Source organism: Biomphalaria glabrata, chromosome 1 (genome assembly GCF_947242115.1).
Source record: "Biomphalaria glabrata chromosome 1, xgBioGlab47.1, whole genome shotgun sequence".
Classification (NCBI taxonomy): domain Eukaryota; kingdom Metazoa; phylum Mollusca; class Gastropoda; family Planorbidae; genus Biomphalaria; species Biomphalaria glabrata.
Window position 1 is genome coordinate 42512815 of NC_074711.1, and position 18275 is coordinate 42531089.

General features: G+C 30.8%; 2 protein-coding genes across 5 annotated transcripts in view; one reads left to right on the plus strand and one right to left on the minus strand.

Annotated features, from left to right (window-relative positions):
• LOC106068522 (organic cation transporter protein-like) overlaps positions 1 to 18275 on the minus strand; it is a 41012-nt gene that overhangs the window by 6485 nt on the left and 16252 nt on the right. The window contains exons 1-8 of one of the 2 annotated variants that reach the window (XM_056037454.1): positions 5309 to 5431; positions 4401 to 4701; positions 3633 to 3864; positions 2688 to 2877; positions 2405 to 2537; positions 974 to 1074; positions 640 to 857; positions 106 to 226 (exon numbers count right to left, since the gene is read on the minus strand). In XM_056037454.1, coding sequence (XP_055893429.1) covers positions 106 to 226; positions 640 to 857; positions 974 to 1074; positions 2405 to 2537; positions 2688 to 2877; positions 3633 to 3864; positions 4401 to 4664 — 1259 coding nt within the window. In that variant the 5' untranslated portion in view covers positions 4665 to 4701; positions 5309 to 5431. Of the gene's footprint in view, positions 1 to 105; positions 227 to 639; positions 858 to 973; positions 1075 to 2404; positions 2538 to 2687; positions 2878 to 3632; positions 3865 to 4400; positions 4702 to 5308; positions 5432 to 18275 lie in introns of those variants that run through there. The other variant, XM_056037449.1, reaches the window with a different exon arrangement.
• Positions 9424 to 18275, plus strand: part of LOC106053439 (inositol polyphosphate-5-phosphatase A-like) — a 47950-nt gene continuing 39098 nt past the window's right edge. For all 3 annotated transcript variants that reach the window (XM_056037439.1, XM_056037430.1, XM_056037422.1), the window contains exons 1-3: positions 9424 to 9954; positions 16519 to 16560; positions 16785 to 16885. In XM_056037439.1, the coding sequence (XP_055893414.1) occupies positions 9571 to 9954; positions 16519 to 16560; positions 16785 to 16885 (527 nt within the window). In that variant the 5' untranslated portion in view covers positions 9424 to 9570. The remainder of the gene's footprint in view (positions 9955 to 16518; positions 16561 to 16784; positions 16886 to 18275) is intronic.

The following is an 18275-nucleotide window of genomic DNA, read 5'->3' on the forward strand; positions in this document are numbered from 1 at the left end:
ATCTATTACTTTTTTTGGTGTAAACAAAAAATTAAAAACTGTATGAGCTAACAGCCCAATCTGCAAGAACAACTTAGTAAAACTAAAATGAACTAACTACTTTACCTTATGACAGTAGGAAATGTTTCCGCTGAGAGAATCTGTACAGCAGCCCAGGCCCCTGAGATACAAGACTTGCCAAACATGGCCATTGATATAGTTAGTCCTGGCATGCTTTCACCCTGACCTGAACACAGATAAATGAAAAACAAAATAAAAAAATAAATGATGCAGACAAAACACATTTGCACAATTAATGTTTTGAACGTTAAAAATAAAGCTTTCTTTATAACCAACCTTGATCTAGCTGTATATATAATAATAATAATAATAATAAAAATAATCTTTATTATCCGTAAGAAAATTTGTCTTACAATTTGTGCATTACACCAAACAAAAAACATTATAATTATAAGAAACCAAAGTGTACATTCACACCAGACTCACTCATAATTTACATGAGACAAAGTTTATACCAGATTGTTTTTATTTAATGATTTGATTGCCAGGGGAACAAAAGAGTGTTTGTGTCTGTTTGTCTTTGCTATATATATATATAAAGTTGGTGACATTATTTGGGAAAAATCTCCTTTATTGTACCTGCTATATCTATGACGAGAACAGCAACACAGGCTAGACCTGAGAGAAGCATGAGCAAGAAGACAGTTATACGTCGGCCCAAGTGATTGTTACTGAAAAGTACAAATATCAATGCAGGTATCTCAACCAAGCCAGAAATGAATACATTGAGGTACATATTTCCAACCAGATTCTTGCTGTTGAAGTTGTGACCATAGTAGACTGAGCTTGAGACAAACCTGGAAAGATTTTCAACACAGAAACAAGTGGATCAAAAAATGACTTAATGACAGACAAAATGACAGTTTGACAAGTTCTAATGAACAAAATAAAACTTTATTCATAAATCCCTTACCATCCAAACATACAAATTAAAGTTCCTTTGGTTTGGTTCACAGAAGAGAACAAGTGCCAGTAGGAGTATTTCTTCTCTTCATTGATTCTGATTTTCTCTCTCTGCAAAGAAATAATAAATAACATCAAAATATCTGAGAAATAGTAAATACCTTTAACCAAGAAACAGTACAGTAAATCAAATAGCATTATTTAACCATGTTGTCAAGTTTGTTTTGTTTAGTTGAATGGATGTGTCATTGAGGAGTTGAAATATACATTCCCATGTGTCACTATATAATGAGGCTGTTCCATATGTAATATAACTTTATAATGAATAAACTTAAATCCCAGAATGGAAATGCTGAACATTTGAATCAATAAATTCTATAAGAATGTATTTACAATCCAAATAAACTAAAAAAAGGACTATATGTGTGTTACATTAGTTAAACAAACCAACTTTTCCCCATTCTACAATACTTCCCCACCCCCTAAGTATACAGTATTCACAAGCCTGAAGTCAAAGTGAAACTTCCTGATCTAGTAGAGAGATACAGAATGGAAATTTCAGATTTTTCTATTCACTTTAGTGTGTGACATCATAAGCATTTTTTTCCTTTCTAATAACTAATGTCACTACAGTACTTTAAATTATCCCCCCTTGCTCTTGCCATGTTCAGTGACATATATTTAAAAGGTTATTAAAATTAATCGAATATTTAAATCTAGCATTAACCATTTCATAACCATTTCGCCACTACTGGTAGACAACTAGAGTCGCTGGCAATCGCCAGCTTTTTGGGTTGTTTCGTTTACATACAAACTGCTAGTTTTTAAATAAATATTTATACCTTAACAAACTCTGACCTAAGAGAGCAATATTTAAGCTATTTAAAGGCGTTTATTTGGTATCTGCAGCATGTTGGAATAAATTATTATGATTTTTAAAAATTATGTTTTTTTGTTTTTTTTTGCTAGCCTACAAAAATGGAACATATTTAGGCTAATGTGTTGGCTTAAATTAAATATGATTTTAATGGGAATATTAATGTTTAAGCTGTAGAATAAGGAAATATTTTGGGATAAGTAATTTAGACACATTTGAGAACGATAGTAGTGAAAGTAAAGAAAAAATCGATGCTAGATCCAGTATTGATTATGTTAGATCAAGCAAACTGGAGATTGGATTGCTACTAAATTTGATGTGATATTTTAATGTTTTTGATCCAATGATGCTAATCCCTAGGTCATTTTTTCTCTATTATAAAAAGAAGAATTCTATTAGATTTTTTCCTGTGAATTTTAGTGAAAAAAAATGATTCTTTTAAATAAGTGATACAGAGTTATATCCCTTCTCTTAGGGATGGGGGAGATAGTTTCTGACAACTGCTTGGTGGTGAAATGGTTAAAGTTTTGCTAACCTACATCAACCAAGTAAAACAATGTCTACCTGAACAAAGTCTTGTAAACATTTCATATCAGGAACTGGTCTCTTATTAAACTTGGCCATCTTTGAAATTATCTCTTGAGCTTCCTTTAGATGACCTCTACTTAGCAGCCAGCGTGGACTTTCGTCAATCAGCCTGAATATAATTAGACATTCTTTAAAATGTTGGTCTTAAATATTTTACTTTGTTCCAATGCAACACATTATCTATAAATGTATCTATAGTAGGCAAAGATCACAAAACCATGTAATAAGAAGACTTAAAAAATTCATAAAGCAAGCTTACCACCACAAAGGCAGGAGTACTACACCCGTTGACGACATTGCTAGATCAAGATGCCTCCAGTCTCTGACAAGAAATGCCCACAACGCTAAAGTCATGAGTCCAACTGCCCAGAAACCTACGCAGCCACAGAAGGTTCTCCACTGAGGTGTGACAAATTCAAGAGGTAAAACAAAGTTGACTACCAGACATCCTGTCAGAAATACAATCAGTGAAATCAATTTGGTTTAAACTAAATGTGTTTGTAACAATCTGTATACAATTTTTCTCCTCTCTATATGTATAAAAACACAGTATAGCTTAACAATAAAGACAGTATTGCTCAACTCCCCTATTCTACTTATACAAGATGAAAGAAAAAAAACATAAGGAAACCATTTTTCACAAAAACATATAAATTCAACACCAAAAATTATTCTAAAAATAAACATTTATTGAATTTAGTTTTATCCTTTGATATTACAAGGCAATCAGGTGGAGCTGTTCATTAATTAATGATAAAAAAGAAAAAAAAAAGAAAGGTATCTACAACATCCTTTCTTTTCCCTCTTAACTTCACATAACAATATTTTTTTTTTTCGAAAAGAAAGCAGGACATTGAAAGACTGATGTGTGAATGAGGTTTAAACGTATATATATAAATTCTTGAAATAAGCTTTAAAAACTAATTTATTTATAAATACATATTTTGGATTTTGTTCATATTTATTTAAGTCAAATAGTTCTTAAATCATTTCAAAAATCATTTATGGGCATTCAAAGATTTTATTTTGAATCAAAGTAAAAAATGAATAACAATTGCAATAAATTAAAAGCATTTCTTTCAAAATAATTAATTCAGGTGCTATTTTCTAAAATCTAAATTATACCTAGCTCTTTTAGTTAGTTTAGAATTTTATAATTTCATATATATTTAATTTCCCAAAGAGTAAAAAATGACTGACTCACCACCTATAAGTCCTCCAATCAAAAACCTTAATGCTGCATACAGTTCCCAAACTGTCACAAATCCAGTTGAGAACCACAAAACTATAAGCAATGCATACTCTATGAATAATATTTTTTTCCGACCAAATATATCAGCCAGCTGGCCAGTTATAACAGCACCAAACAACACACCAGCCATTTGCAAAGATGTAATAAGGTCAGCCACAGCTCCTCGGCCACACACAAGTTGCCACTAGAAAAAAACAAAACGAAATTCATTGGCGTTCACGAAGGAAAAGGGCTTTACAAATGTGACGATGGCCCTCAAATTGGGGCCAAAAAAAATTCAAAAATTATTTCTAGCTATATAATAGATATAAAAGTAAGGGTAAGGGTTAGGTGACCAAGGTGTGACAGAGAAAGCAATGGAAAGACAAAAGAAAGGATGGGCGTGCCATTAAAGAGGTCCTATCTAAGGCAATAGACAAAGAGGAATGGAGAAAGACGGTTGACAAAACTTGCATGGTGCCCCAATGGTCCAACAGACTAAGGGATAGATAAAGGTAAAAAATTACATACAAAATCTATACTTATAAAGTTTAGCAATAACATTTTTTTTATCTGCTTACCGAGTTAAAGTCTTAGTTAAAATCCCAAAAAAAAATTAACTGAAAGGGGGGTGAGGGGGAATTGCTATATATTTTATTTAACAGAATATTATTTGTAAAATGTAAAAAATTTGTAACCAGTTATAATCTTGTACCAATTGTTTCTATATTATATACTTACTTCAGATACAATGGACGTGAAATCTGATTGGAAGACATACGATTCACATACATTTTTATGTTCACAGGAATCAGTAGCATTGGTATCTAAATAAAGTGTTTGATTTTTATCAGAACATGAGAATAATGGAGTTTTAGCTGTAAATATAGGACCGAGCATTGCCCATGCTAGAGGTGTTTCAAACAGAGAAACTAATACAAATGTTCGCACTTGGTGAGGCCCAAAGGGACGAATTTTCTGCAAAATGTCCTCGTATTCTGACATGGTGAATAGTTACTTGTCAAAAATTACACACTGCCATCTGAAAAAAAAAAATTTTTACATTGTTATTGAAAATATTAAAAATGAAACATTTAGGACTTTGAACTTAACTTTTAAGAATCTGGCAATAATTTTTGTTAAAATAACTATTATTATGAATCTGCAACAAGTATCTCTAGATCTAAAAATCTCTTAACTTTAACACAATCTTAGAATGACTTAAATTTTACTTAGACTCTTATGAATGATAAAACTTCCCATCGATACCGACCTTAGGCGCCTTAGCCTTAGGCTTAATTAATGGCTTATAGATCTAGTATAGTATATTTATTACTAATACTAATATTACTTATTAGAATTAATACTCTAGTCTTACTAGTCATATGGGTATATTTTATAATGTTAAATTGATCTCGAGTTATGATGAAATTACCGAAACTTCATCATAGTCTAGATCTAGAAAAAAATTAATCAATGTTTATATACATTTACATTGTTGTTATTGGCCTAATTGGGTTAGAGAAATAAGGGAGGTAAGAGATGATGCAATTCATAAGAATATTTGTAAACAAAAACATTAATGCAAACGATCAAATGAAAATTCAATTTGCTCTTAAAATTAACAGTTGTTTTTTTTACAACAATACCTAGATTTATTTATAAACCTAGTTAGTTTGTTTCTTTAACAGTTTTTTTTTTTAATCCAGATCTACAGCAAACACTTTTTAGTCATTATGACATTAGGTTTCAAAGTCCATGTCATTGTCATACACTAACCTAAGTCCATGTGGTTAACATATTTGACTAGGTCAACAACAATCGCAACTTTCTATCTCTACGCAAAAGAACGGGGGTAAAACTATTTATAGTGATCTGATTTGTTGCCAAATTTGATGGGCATCTTTAAATCATTTTTTAATTTTTTAATCTTCGATGGTTACTAGCAGATGAGTTACTGACTGTAACAAACTCTAGCAAACTCTCTTTTTTTTTTTGCTTTGAAATAGAAACAAAAAAGAATGGTGACTTTTTCATTGGAAGTTCAATAATATATATGAGTTTTTCTCAAACTGTGTCAGTCAATTTATTATTTAAGGAGCATAAAAAAAAGGAATTTCATTGTAATTATAAATCAATGTCTGAATATTACCCTAGTAAATGAATTTTTTGATTACTTTTAACAAATAAAGATATTTGAAGTAAGAGATGGCTTTTCATCTTTTAAGTTTGCCTTTGCCTAAGGCCAGCCCTAGTCAGAAAGATGTCGCCTACACAGCAGCTAATGCATCCAAAGAAACGAAGTGCCAATAAAGTTTGAGATCAGAAGCATTGCAAGCTCTGACAGGGTGCAGCAATGTAAACTATGTAAGAGTCGCCAGCTGCTGAATTTTCTTCATGACGGACTCACAAGCCTTTCCCATGTTTGGATTAGCTGCAAGGCAGCAGATGTTGAATTCAGAGTGCTTCCTTCATCTCATCATATGTATGTGTATTTCACTTTTCCGAGTAACATATATAGACGTTAAAACCTGTAGAAGCGCCCATTCTACTAGTTTAAATTTACAAATGATTCTAGATATCTTAATTTGTTGTAAGTCCTACTTATACCCGCAACTATCCTGCCCCCCTGCCCCCCGGTAGATCTCTATTATATAGATTGGAAATGTACATGAAATAATATTAGACTAAAATAAATTATTTATAAATTAATTAAAAAATTTACGCAAATCGTGTGATTTATTCTAAAAAAAGTGCCCATTGCCTCTCAAAGGAAGGAGGAGGGGTTTTTATTAACCGAAAGTAGGCCCTAATATATAGAAATATATGATTAATTGATAATATATAAAATGGCTTAGTTGGCATCATGGAATCCTCATAGGCAGTTCTGCTATTCCATCGCCTGTAAACTATTTAGTATGGGAGGTGGCTATTTAGCATATTTTTAAACACCTATATGCAAACGGTTTAAGATTATTTTGTTTAAAAAAAAAATGTTTTTAAGAAAATTGTATTACTAGATTAAGTACTTTCTGTCATACTAGCTATTATACTTACATTGAAAAAAAAGTTTACTTTTTTTTTAGAGAAAAAATTTATTTAGAATGCATACAAGTCAAATATAATTTAAAACAATTAGTAAGTAGTGTTTTCTATTTTACACGCGAAGTGCACTGCAGTACAGAATAATGAGAAAAGTTTCTTTGTTGATGCTTTGAATGAGTACGTGGTCCCATACAAAACGGACAATTACATCAACTAGATAATTATTCAATAACAAAAATATCAGTTAAATTAGGTCAGTTTCACATTGAAACATTCTTCAAAACTATTTGTTCATTGAATACATATGAATATTAAACAATGTCATAATAATAACATTAATAAATCACAGTATCTGTGGTAGGATATATATAGGCATATATATATATAAGTCGTTAGCCAAACTATCAATACAACATATATCGCCAACACTTTCGACACGATCTGCCTCTTTTCATTTTGTATCGACGAATTATAGGGTTGTAGTAGTTGTTGATAGTTTGTAGGTCATAGTTTCATAGTTTGTGATATTCTTTCTGAAAATATAGAAATCTGCCTTTATACCTGCCTGAGCGGACCTTTTCGTGGGCCGATCTTGTGTTTCAACACAAACTATCTTTGTAACCTTGTTTAAATATTGTTTACTACTGGGTGATTCATTATAATTGAATTTTCACATATTGTTTTTAAGGGGAGGTATCCCTAGAGAAAATTGAGTTTTAGGTCTAGGATATCGATTTTTAACTAATAACATAATTAAGTAGATCAATCATTTTTCTTTACATTACAATCATTTTTATTGCTTAAATCTGTGTCTAAAACATGTTTTTTAAATGTTTTTGTAAGGTCTATGAGACAAAATCTTAATAAAATTTATACTTTAAACTCATTTTTCTCAAAATGTTAGTTTTTGCACATGTCATTGTGCTTCACTAGGAATTTCTCCTAAACTACTTGATAGATTTTGATGAAATTTGAAACACTTCTTAAGGACATCATTAACTTTACTCGTACAATGATTTTTTTTCAATATTTTATTTCCTTTTTTTTTTAAAGAATTTTTAATTAATATTTATCCTGTTTTTTTAGGTCTAAAAAATACTAAAAATTCAAAAATTTGTAAAAAATTTAACATACTTAAATCTTTAATTCTGACGTTGTATCAATTTAGAGGATCCTTTTTTCTTATCTTTTAATTCAATTTCATGTATTTCTGATCAATAGTTTTTACAAAATTCAGACTTTAAATTTGTATACAATAAACAATATGGCCGCCGTTACCATGGCAACCATCATTCAAAAAACTTTTTTTTAGCATTATTTATTTTAGAATATCATTATATGTTACCATAACAAATTTCAAAGACCTAGCTTCAGAAATAACAAAAATAAGATTTTCAGGGATACCTCCCCTTAATACTCTTCCGTAAAAAGAGCCTTTTCAATTAATATTATGCTCTATGCAAGTTACTATGCAAGATATAATCTTACTTTTAAATTTAGCCTTTGTGTCAATCATATAGCACATTGGCAACGACCTCCCTGTCCGTTGTTTCTACATAGCTATAAGTGCAGCTAACAAGTTTTTTTTTCATTTTTCAATGTTTATTAGTAGACATAAATGGACTCGACGACCATAGTTCTTTGAATTATAGAAGTATTAAAATTCGCTAACGGGTAAGCCTCTTTTATACTTAATTAGGCCTAAGTTTTTTTTGTTGTTTTTTTTTCAATCAGATATGAAATAAGTTATAACATTCTGCCTTTGACTTCACTTAATCCTGTGCACTCACAAGGGAGCATAGAACCGCAACCACATCTCTCCACCGAACTCGGTTCTGAGCAGCTTTCTTCATCTGCTCCCATGTATTATAGGCTCTTCCAAAGAGGAACCTTCCTGTCCAAGTTCTAGTTGGTTAATGATGTATCTGCGGTTTCTGTAGCAATAATTTAGTGATGTGAGGTTGCTAGCCTATTAAGATCACCCCTCCTCATTAACCCGGGCTGGGACCGGCAAGATATCTATAGGTTGTATCCAGGCGGAGATATAACATTCTGAAGTTTTATTTCATTGAATTTTAACAAAAAATATTTCTTTCAAAATCAACCATACATTTATGTGAGATACCGGTATCTCAATAATTTTCTTCATTGAAAATATTATTATTATTCTAATAGGCCTAGATTCTAGGCCTATATGATACAAATCGTAATCGATATCTTTCATTTGCAAGGAAAAAAAAAGAAAAAAAAAGATTGCATTTTCTTTAGAAACAAATTATTTACAGATAACTATATCTATGATATTTTTCAAAATAATACATTCACTTCAGTATAGTTCCATGGTTAGACCATCATTATTCCAGTTTATGCTTTTTGTGAAAGTAGCCTACTACTACACCTGAATATATTTAGATCTAGGTCAAAGATCAAGTTATTTATAACTTTTTAAAATGTGATCAGGCTGCTTAAAAAAAAACGCATTTGTAGAATGAACTTAATGACTAATGATACAGTTTTTAAAAGTGAAGTTAGATGTAGACTAATTCATGCTTACTAAAAAAAAAAAGTGTTTCTTTATCAGGTATCAGAACTTGCATCAAAAACGTTTTGTGGTTCATTAAACCAAAGTTGAAAGTTTATACCTGGTGAACAATCGAGTGGCGCTGATATTTATGACGTCAGTTATGTTTCAGGGGAGTCTATCCTGTAAGAAATTGTTTAGTTATTTTTAGAATGAGTTTGTACTGGAAAAGGAAGCAGAGATGTACAGTACCTACGTTACTTACACACTATAAATCCACTATAGTAATATTACCATCTCCTGCTTAGCTACTAGAGAGTCTAGTTACTAGACTAGATCTATTTGATGAAAAATGTATTGTTGCAATTAACGAGCTGCAGCTTTCGACATGGATTTAATATTCTTGGATTACATTTGCAAAAGAATTTATTTAGGAATACAATTTATGGATCTACAAGAAAGGAATCATCATCATGTGCAACAGTCGTAGACCAATTTGTGTCCAAACATTATCATTGTAAAACAGTTTTACTGTTGTTACAAGTGTTGTCGGCTGGACGTACACCGGGATTCGTTAATAATATTGCTTTGTTCAGTAATATTAGAAACTATTGTTATTTTACTACAGCTTCCAAAACTAACAATTTGAAAAATATATTTATTAACATGGAAGGAGATACTACAAAAGCCATGTTAGTGACGGCAAACGTTGGCTCAATTTTTGAAGAGGTAGATCTATAAATTATATTATAACTAAACTGTTAACTATATAAATATAGACATATAATATAAATAATCTAGACTCTAGAGTATCCTCAATATAGTCATGTAGCTTAATATGGATCTAGATCTAGAATTCTTATTTCAGTCATACACTCTCATACAGACTCAGACTCAGTCACACTGTGATCTATTAAATTTATATTATATATCATATATGATGATATATGTACTAATACTAATATACTTCATCTATTATTAATAATCAATGTCTACTTTATCTAGATCTAGATCAGATTGATTTTAGAGTTCTAGTCATCTAGATCTAAACTAGTAAAATCTAGTTATCAGCTTGTTTTTTGACACCTTGTTAAAGTTTATTGGCATTGTAGATCTGTATAGACCTATTCTGGAATAGATATATACTGTGCCAGATCTTTCAATTTCATTTAGAATTTAGAATCATTTCATAAAATTTACTAAAGATCTAGTATTGATAAAAAATAAATGCCCATAAATTCTGTTAAGTAGATTAGAACTTGTGTAAGTATATATAGATTTTTAAGAAATAACTATCAAAAAATCAAACAAAGCATTAATAAAGGGTTTATTTAAAGAAATTTCTATAAATCAAATAAGAACATAAAACTAAAATGTTATTTAACCTTGGTTAGGCCAATAATAGAATATGCATCCTCTGTTTGGGACCCCTCAGCTCAAGAAAACATTAAGAAACTGGAACAGACACAGCCTGGTCGTGAGGTTTGCGCGCTGGACTGTCGTTCAGATTTATCGATGGTCGAGGGTTCAAATCCTGCCCGCTCCCATCCCCCGTCGTCCTGCGGGAGGTTTGGACTAGGAAGTAAACTATCTTCAACTCTGAAGGAACATCCGAAACATGTAAAACATTTTACAAACATTTTTTACAAAATAGAGCAGTGAGATTAATAATAATAATTTTATTTATAAAGCGTTGTTAACAAACAAAATGTAGGCTCAAGACGCTGTAATAACATTACAAACACAAACACCACAGATGAAATGACAATTAATCTAAAAAAGTTTTAAACAGATAGGTCTTAATGTTCTTCTTAAAAGTGGTGTAGCATGTTGTCTGTCTGAGATCAATTCATAACAAACAAATATTCACATTTGACTAGAGTAACACCTTTAGTAAAATCACTAAAATTAGAAACTTACAAAATTTAATAAAATACTCAGACACAAAGATAAAGGCACATTCCTCGTTCCATATGCTAGGACAAATTTGTACAAATGCTCCTTCTTCCCTAGCGCTGTTAGAGCTATTAGCTAGCCAGGAAAACCAGTGACCTGGCAGAATTTAGGTCATTGTTTAATATGCATGACTAAATGCATGACGCATAGGATGTAATCATCTTTTCTGAAGTAACGTCTGTATTATATAAGATAACAAGATAAGAGTTTTTACAAATTATCTTTGTCTGTCTGTCTTTCTTTCTATCTGTCTGTATCTGGTAAAAAGTGTGCACACATTATTTCTCCCACACCCATTCTCAGATTAAGTTAAAACTTCGCTTAATTATTCATTGACAGACAATACATGAATCTATTTTAAAAAAGTAACCAATTAAACAATAATTACTGGTAATTAATTATTTTGTTTGATACTAACAAGGGAAACTAATCCTTCAGTATTCACAGGTATTGCTGACTTTGTTGGGTTTAATCCCTTTAAATAATTGTTATCTTTATTTCTCCCTCACACATTCTCCGATCAAGTTGATACTTTAAGCAATTATTTATTGTACCTAACAAAACATAAATCAGTTTTAAAAAAACACAATTAGTCAACTAATTATCGGTAATTAATTATTTTGTTTGATATGAAATAAGGAAAATAACTTGTACATTATTGATAGATATAGTTTTAAGGGTGGGTTTTTAAAAAAAAAAGCTTTTTTTTATTTTGCTTGTACTGTTTTTAGTTTTATAGCAGGTTGGTAGGGAGGAACATTACAGAGATTTTTGTCTGGGCTGGGGAAAGGGGGACAAAAAAAAAGTTTTTAATGGACTATAGATAGTCTAGACCAGGGGTGGGCAACCTTTTTCTACCCAGGGCCGCATTAAAAAAATTTGGGGACTGGCGGGCCGCATAATTTTTAAATTTTTTTTTTTCAGGAATAACAACAACAGTTAGCAATTTCTTAAACTAATTTTACGAATATTTTTTTAAAATTTTGTTATTGTCTTTTAAATCACAACATTTCACCACAAATGTACAATTGTACTTAATGTGAAGCATTGAACTGTTTACATCCGTGCATAATGTTCTGTAACTGTAGAACTAGCTTACTAATTGTTTTGTCAAATTACAGTCAGTGAGCATCGACCTGTTCTAACACTTCATAATTTTCAAACAAACAAAATAAAGCGTGTTCACAGATGAATTAGATTCCGAATAATGTGAAAGCTTTGCAGCAAAGTTTTCTTTAGTATGGGAATACAGCTTCTTCCAGTCATGAAACTTCCCTGGAAGAACTCACTGGAATTACTCTTTCAGGTCATAAACTGCTTGGAGGTATGTCATCTTGAGCTAAATCAGCTTCTGCATTAAATGGTGAGCTGATGGTATTGAAAACTAGTTCCAAGATCTTGATGTCTTAAAATTTGCTTTCAAATTCCACAATCAAGGAATCCAAATATGTCTTGTAATTTCATCCATTTCCCTAGAAATAGTTTCACCTTTCATCTAAGGAAAATGATAAGACCCGATTTCACTCGCTGTCTCAAGAAGTGGAATAACTTTGTTTGAAAAGATTTAAGATGCAGATACATTTCATTTGCAAACAAAACATTGCAATGTCTCATTTGATATACATGAAGTCTGTCTTCAACTCTTCATTAGAAATATTAGCAACAAAGTCACAATCTATGGCCTTCAATGAACCTAACTATTTCTTCCTTGAGATTCCATATTCTTCTAGGCCAGCGGATACTACTGTGTTACCGAACATCGGAATGTTTTGTTTCCAAATCTTCAAGTACTTCTCGGAACTGCCAGTCATGGCCGGCAGATAATTTTAGGCCCTTGGCAAAGTGAATTGGGTGGCCTCAAATAAAATAAAATTTAAAAAAAAGCGACAACAGTAAAATTATTCAATTTATTAAAAACCTATTGTACTTCAACAATAACATTGAGGACAAGTTTCACTATTTCTTCTCTAAAATAATAAGGAAGAAGTCAGTGCAAGGCCCTCACCATTTGGTGACCCTAAGCACTTTGTCTATGCCTAAGGCTGGCCCTGTGCCAATAATAAGATCATTGAGAAATCAATTCCAACAATATATTTGATATTCAATGCTTTTTTTAAATTAAAAAACCTGTTTTTCTTTGTCACAGCACGAGCTTCATTAGTTGTTACACTTGCCATCTTGTACAAGCCGACCCAAAACTTTAAACAGTTTATGATAGAATTGAATAAATACTGACTTGTGTTTGTCTTTGACTGAATGTTTCGAAATATTGGGAAGCGTGGTCGAGAGGCTAAGTGGGCTTGATGAACTTGGCTTGTTTTGGCTACCTAGAAGGGGGCTCAAGGTTCGACACCCAACTCGGTCAGAGTTGTGTTTACTGAGCGCCTAAAGGCAGCACGGAAAACCAACTCCTAGATACCCCCTCCCCCCACAGGTCCACAAATGAGATTGGACCAAAGCGCTCTGGGAATGCTATAAGCATGAAAGCAGCGCTATATAGCTATAATAAAAATATTGCCATTAAAAATAATCTTCGTTTACTTTAAACTTTTTAGAATGACGTTTAAAGATAATGTTTCTTTAGCCTCTTCATGATAAGTGATAACAATCAGAAGTTTCAATTATTTCTAGTTCTATAGATGTTTACAATTATTTATATTTTATAAATATATTTGCATTTTTATATGTGTAATGTGATTTCTTTAAACGTCGGCGGGCAGCATAAAACACTTCGGCGGGCCGTATGTGGCCCGCGGGCCGTACTTTGCCCACCCCTGGTCTAGACTGACTTGATGCTTATTATTATTGCGTCTCCTTCCATTTCTTTAAAAAAAATTATATATATATATATATATGGGATTAGTCTCAAATTTAAGATTAATTGAACAAAAAGAGTCTGCTTATCCTTTCCTATCACTGCCATCCCCTGTTGTCTTGTTTGAGGTTTGTGTAATGCGTTGCTCCTAATTAATGTTTTGGTATCTCTTTTAGTAACAAACATAAGCATCAAACAATATTTTTATTATCAATTAATAGTTCTTTTAGTATTCCTCCAATTTACAACAATTTACAACATATACAGGACATAAAATAGTTACAATAAAAAATTATGTTGGTCTATAAAAACATAAATTTTTATGTATTCTTACTATTAAACTATATGGATAGCTCTATGCTGTACTCTAAATCACTAACGATATTTTTATCTTTGAACATTTTATTTTAAAAAATAATTTCAACCCTTTTTTTGTTTTTTTGTTTATCGTTTATCTTTTTTTATCTGTGAATGATACTTTTACCTTCTGGATGTGTACATTTAAGAACATAAAAAATGTTTTTTAAATAGACATTTCCTTTGTTATGAAGCTGATAACCTTTTGTAAGAGACAAACACTTTAGTCTTTAAAAGTAATGAATGATAGATAAAAAAAGGAAAAGCCATGTACACCCATGTGTAAATCTATTCTGAATATATATGTAAAATTCTAGTTTGGTGATAGGCCTATAGATCCAAACTTAGAAGACGGTGCGCAGAATTCCAGAATGTCAATATATTTGTTTAAGTCTTTCATGAAAACATGCTGAAATACCCGCTGATGTTTGTGTGTTCAAGATATAGATATTGTCTACAACTCCGAACCAAATTCAATTTGATTAATATATTAAAAAAATTATAATGTTTAAACCAGAGTTTTCCTGTGTTGTTAATTAGCTTATTTTTTTACCAAAGGTATACTTAAACTATAAAATTTCTATTTTCGAGTCATGTCGACCCAGATTTTTTTTTTTTTTTTCATTTTGATTCATTTTCTTCTTAGTGAAGACTTTGCAAGCAGAATATAGAGAAATTGTTTTTAAAAAAGTTTTGTTAAAGAACGATTCCTTCTTTATTAAGCTTTGTAACAGGGATTTATTTGCTCAAGATTTGATAACTAATGAATGAAATGAAATGAATGATAGATAAAAACAAGAAAAACTTTAAAAAAATATTTTTTTATAAAATACAATATACCTCCTTTATACATCTTATAGATCTATTATTCCCCCTTTTACTTTAATAATATTTGAATGATACGCCTTGAGATCTAGACTTAGAATATGGTGCGCAAAGTGTTTCCTGAAATAATAAAACTCTTTAAGATAGGGCCTACATGCAGAAATACCTGAAGACATACAGTCTGTTCTGTTCAAGATAGATATCTTCTAGTCCTCTAGCCAAATTTCCGAATGTATGACTTGAATAGAGGTATTGTAAAAATGAAGCATTTTTTACCTCACCCTAATTTTTCTCTCCCCAAACCTCCTGGTTAAGCCCATGTATGCATTTACACTGAGTTAAAAAATTCTAATGGTAGGTCTAGAGATCCCGACTTAGAAGAAAATGTATTTATTTATCTCTTTATTGAATACATGCAGGAATAATCATTAATGTATGTGTGTTCAAGATATATATTGCCAAATCAAATTTTTTAAATTATAGTTTGAAAAATTATAACAGTCAGACCAGATGTTTTCCCAATGTAGCCATTCAGCTAGTAATTCTTTTTTCAAAGTTATACTTTAACTTTCAGATTTCTGGGAAAATTGTTAGAGTCGTTTTCAAGAATCATGTCTGTTCAGGTTTTTTCTGTCTGAACTGATGAAGAATTGGCAAGCTGAATACAGAAATTATTAAAAAAATGTTGTTTGGGTTAAGGAATTTAAAAAAAAAGTTGTTTACGTCTATTGATTAATATAGATAATAATAATAGTAATAATAATAATAATAGATAGTCTAAGTAAATGAAGTCTCTTTGTCTTTTCAATTGCTAGGAATGATTAGAATAACAAAATTTAACTGACGCTTTTATTAATAATAATAATTTTAATTATCCGTAAGGAAATTTGTCTTACAATTTGTGCATTACAACTATAGGTAACAAAGTATACATTCACACCAGAACCACTCAAAGGTTACAAGTGAAATATTTATACCAGAGAGCTGAATTGTATTTAATGATATAATCTATTAATTTATATCTTATTGGTGCTTGTATTTCCTTTGTGATGGTAAAATCACATGAATGTTTAAGTTGTGGGAGCTGTTCTTTAATTTGTATTATTTGTTAGTTTTTTTTTGTTTTACATGTTTTGGTTGTTACTAAAATTCAGAATTGAAGATTATATTCAAGTCCAAACCTCCCACAGGATGGCAAAGGATGATGCTGGGCAGGGTTTGAACCCACTACCATTGAGACGATAGTCCATGGTGCATATCACACAAACAGGCAGCCATTCATACTATTTAATGAATAGTTTAGCAACTTTTAAAAGTATAACTCTTTTTATTCATTTCAGCCGGAAACAATGTTTCCTTCATGGTTATCAGCATTCTATCAGGCAAGTGTGATGTAATGACTATTGGCGGAATAACTTTTAAAATTAAATACATTAAAATTTTCTAAAAGAATTCATTAAAAAAAAATGTTAAATAACTGCTCTATGTGTTAAATTGAAAACAAATTTGATGAAAGTGATAGATTTTCAGAAAGAAATACTTATTTAAAATTCTAAATTTGATTTGTTTATTTATTTGTTCTGTTTCTTGTAAATGTGTATTTTAGTGTCTGAATGTGAACCAACCTTCTATAGTAGCCCTACATTGCCAAGAAGTAGGAGGGAAAAACTATGAGGCTTCAATGCAACATGTCAATCATTTTATTAAGTAAGTATTTTTATGGGTTTTGGACCGATTATTTTCTAAACTCTGGCAGATATAATATTACAAATGCAGACAGTAAAACTAATCAGAATTGAATAATTTCATTATTAAAACAGATTTCTGGTTGAACAATAAATCATGTTACAGTTTTTGTTTACACATTTAAAAATATTTTTTTTTATATATCATTTTTTTAAGCAACATTTTCCAGGTGAAGGAAATAAAAAATAAGAATTAGCAATTTCTTATAGTTTTAAAATATTTCACTGCATTATATTGTTAATGGGATATGAGCCAACAGTTCATTAACTATATTTATAAAACTATTTTTAACTGGCTGTTGTCAGTGCCAAATGTGTTCTTTGATTAATGTCTAGACAGTGAAATAATGATTTGTTTAGCTAGAACAATAGGGTCTCAAACTTTGGTGACTCAAACATTCTGAAGTGTAGGATTGCCTCTGGAAACTAATTCATTGAAGTGTAGAAATTTGTAACACTTAAAAATAAGTATCCTTTTAAGAATGTCTTATAACTTAAAAAAAAACAACAACACACATATTAAGAGATATGAAGAGAATAAAAGATAAATACGAATTTTGATTTTATTTTTTAATGACTAATTTAGAACTTGCTATACAGACTGACATCACTGAAAGAGTTTTCTCTATAAGTTAGTGGCTAGAGAGAGACATATTTGACTTGATGTCCTGGAATGAAAAGCTATTATCAAAAAACAATTTTGTAGCATTGATGTTTATGCAACTATGTACTGGTAATATTAAGCTCCTGAAAAATGCTAATACCAGATTGCAGGCCTTTAAATGATCAATGAATATCTAAACTAACTTCAACCAGTCATAACATTTAGATAGCAATGACAAATGACTTTTAATAAAATATTTTAAAATTAATTCTTTCCTCTCTGCAAGGGATTTAATTTTTAATTAAGGCTTTACCCTATTCCACCAGGGCACTAGTCCTCTGTTTTAAATTATGACTAACATTGTATGAGATTCTCGGGATATATTCATATACAACACAATACATGTTTACCAAAGTCAGCCATAACATGAAAGCTGAAAAAAAAAATAGCTGGGAAGAGGCTGTGGAAGTCACCTATGACAGATCTCTGTGGAGAGGAGTTTGATGCCCTACGTGCTGTGCAGCACAGGAGGACCTAAGTCTAAGTCTTTCCCAGCTACTGGAATTAAATAGCTTCTTGTTTTTGTTATGGAAGATGATTAGAGGCCTCGAAAAAATATCTAGTTAGTATTCCAAGTTTTATAAATATGAAATCAATGTTGAAAACAAAAGTTTAGATAAAACAAGTATTCATTTTAAACATCATACAATTTGTGAATTATTTTTTAAACTGAAGGGTTGGTTTGGAT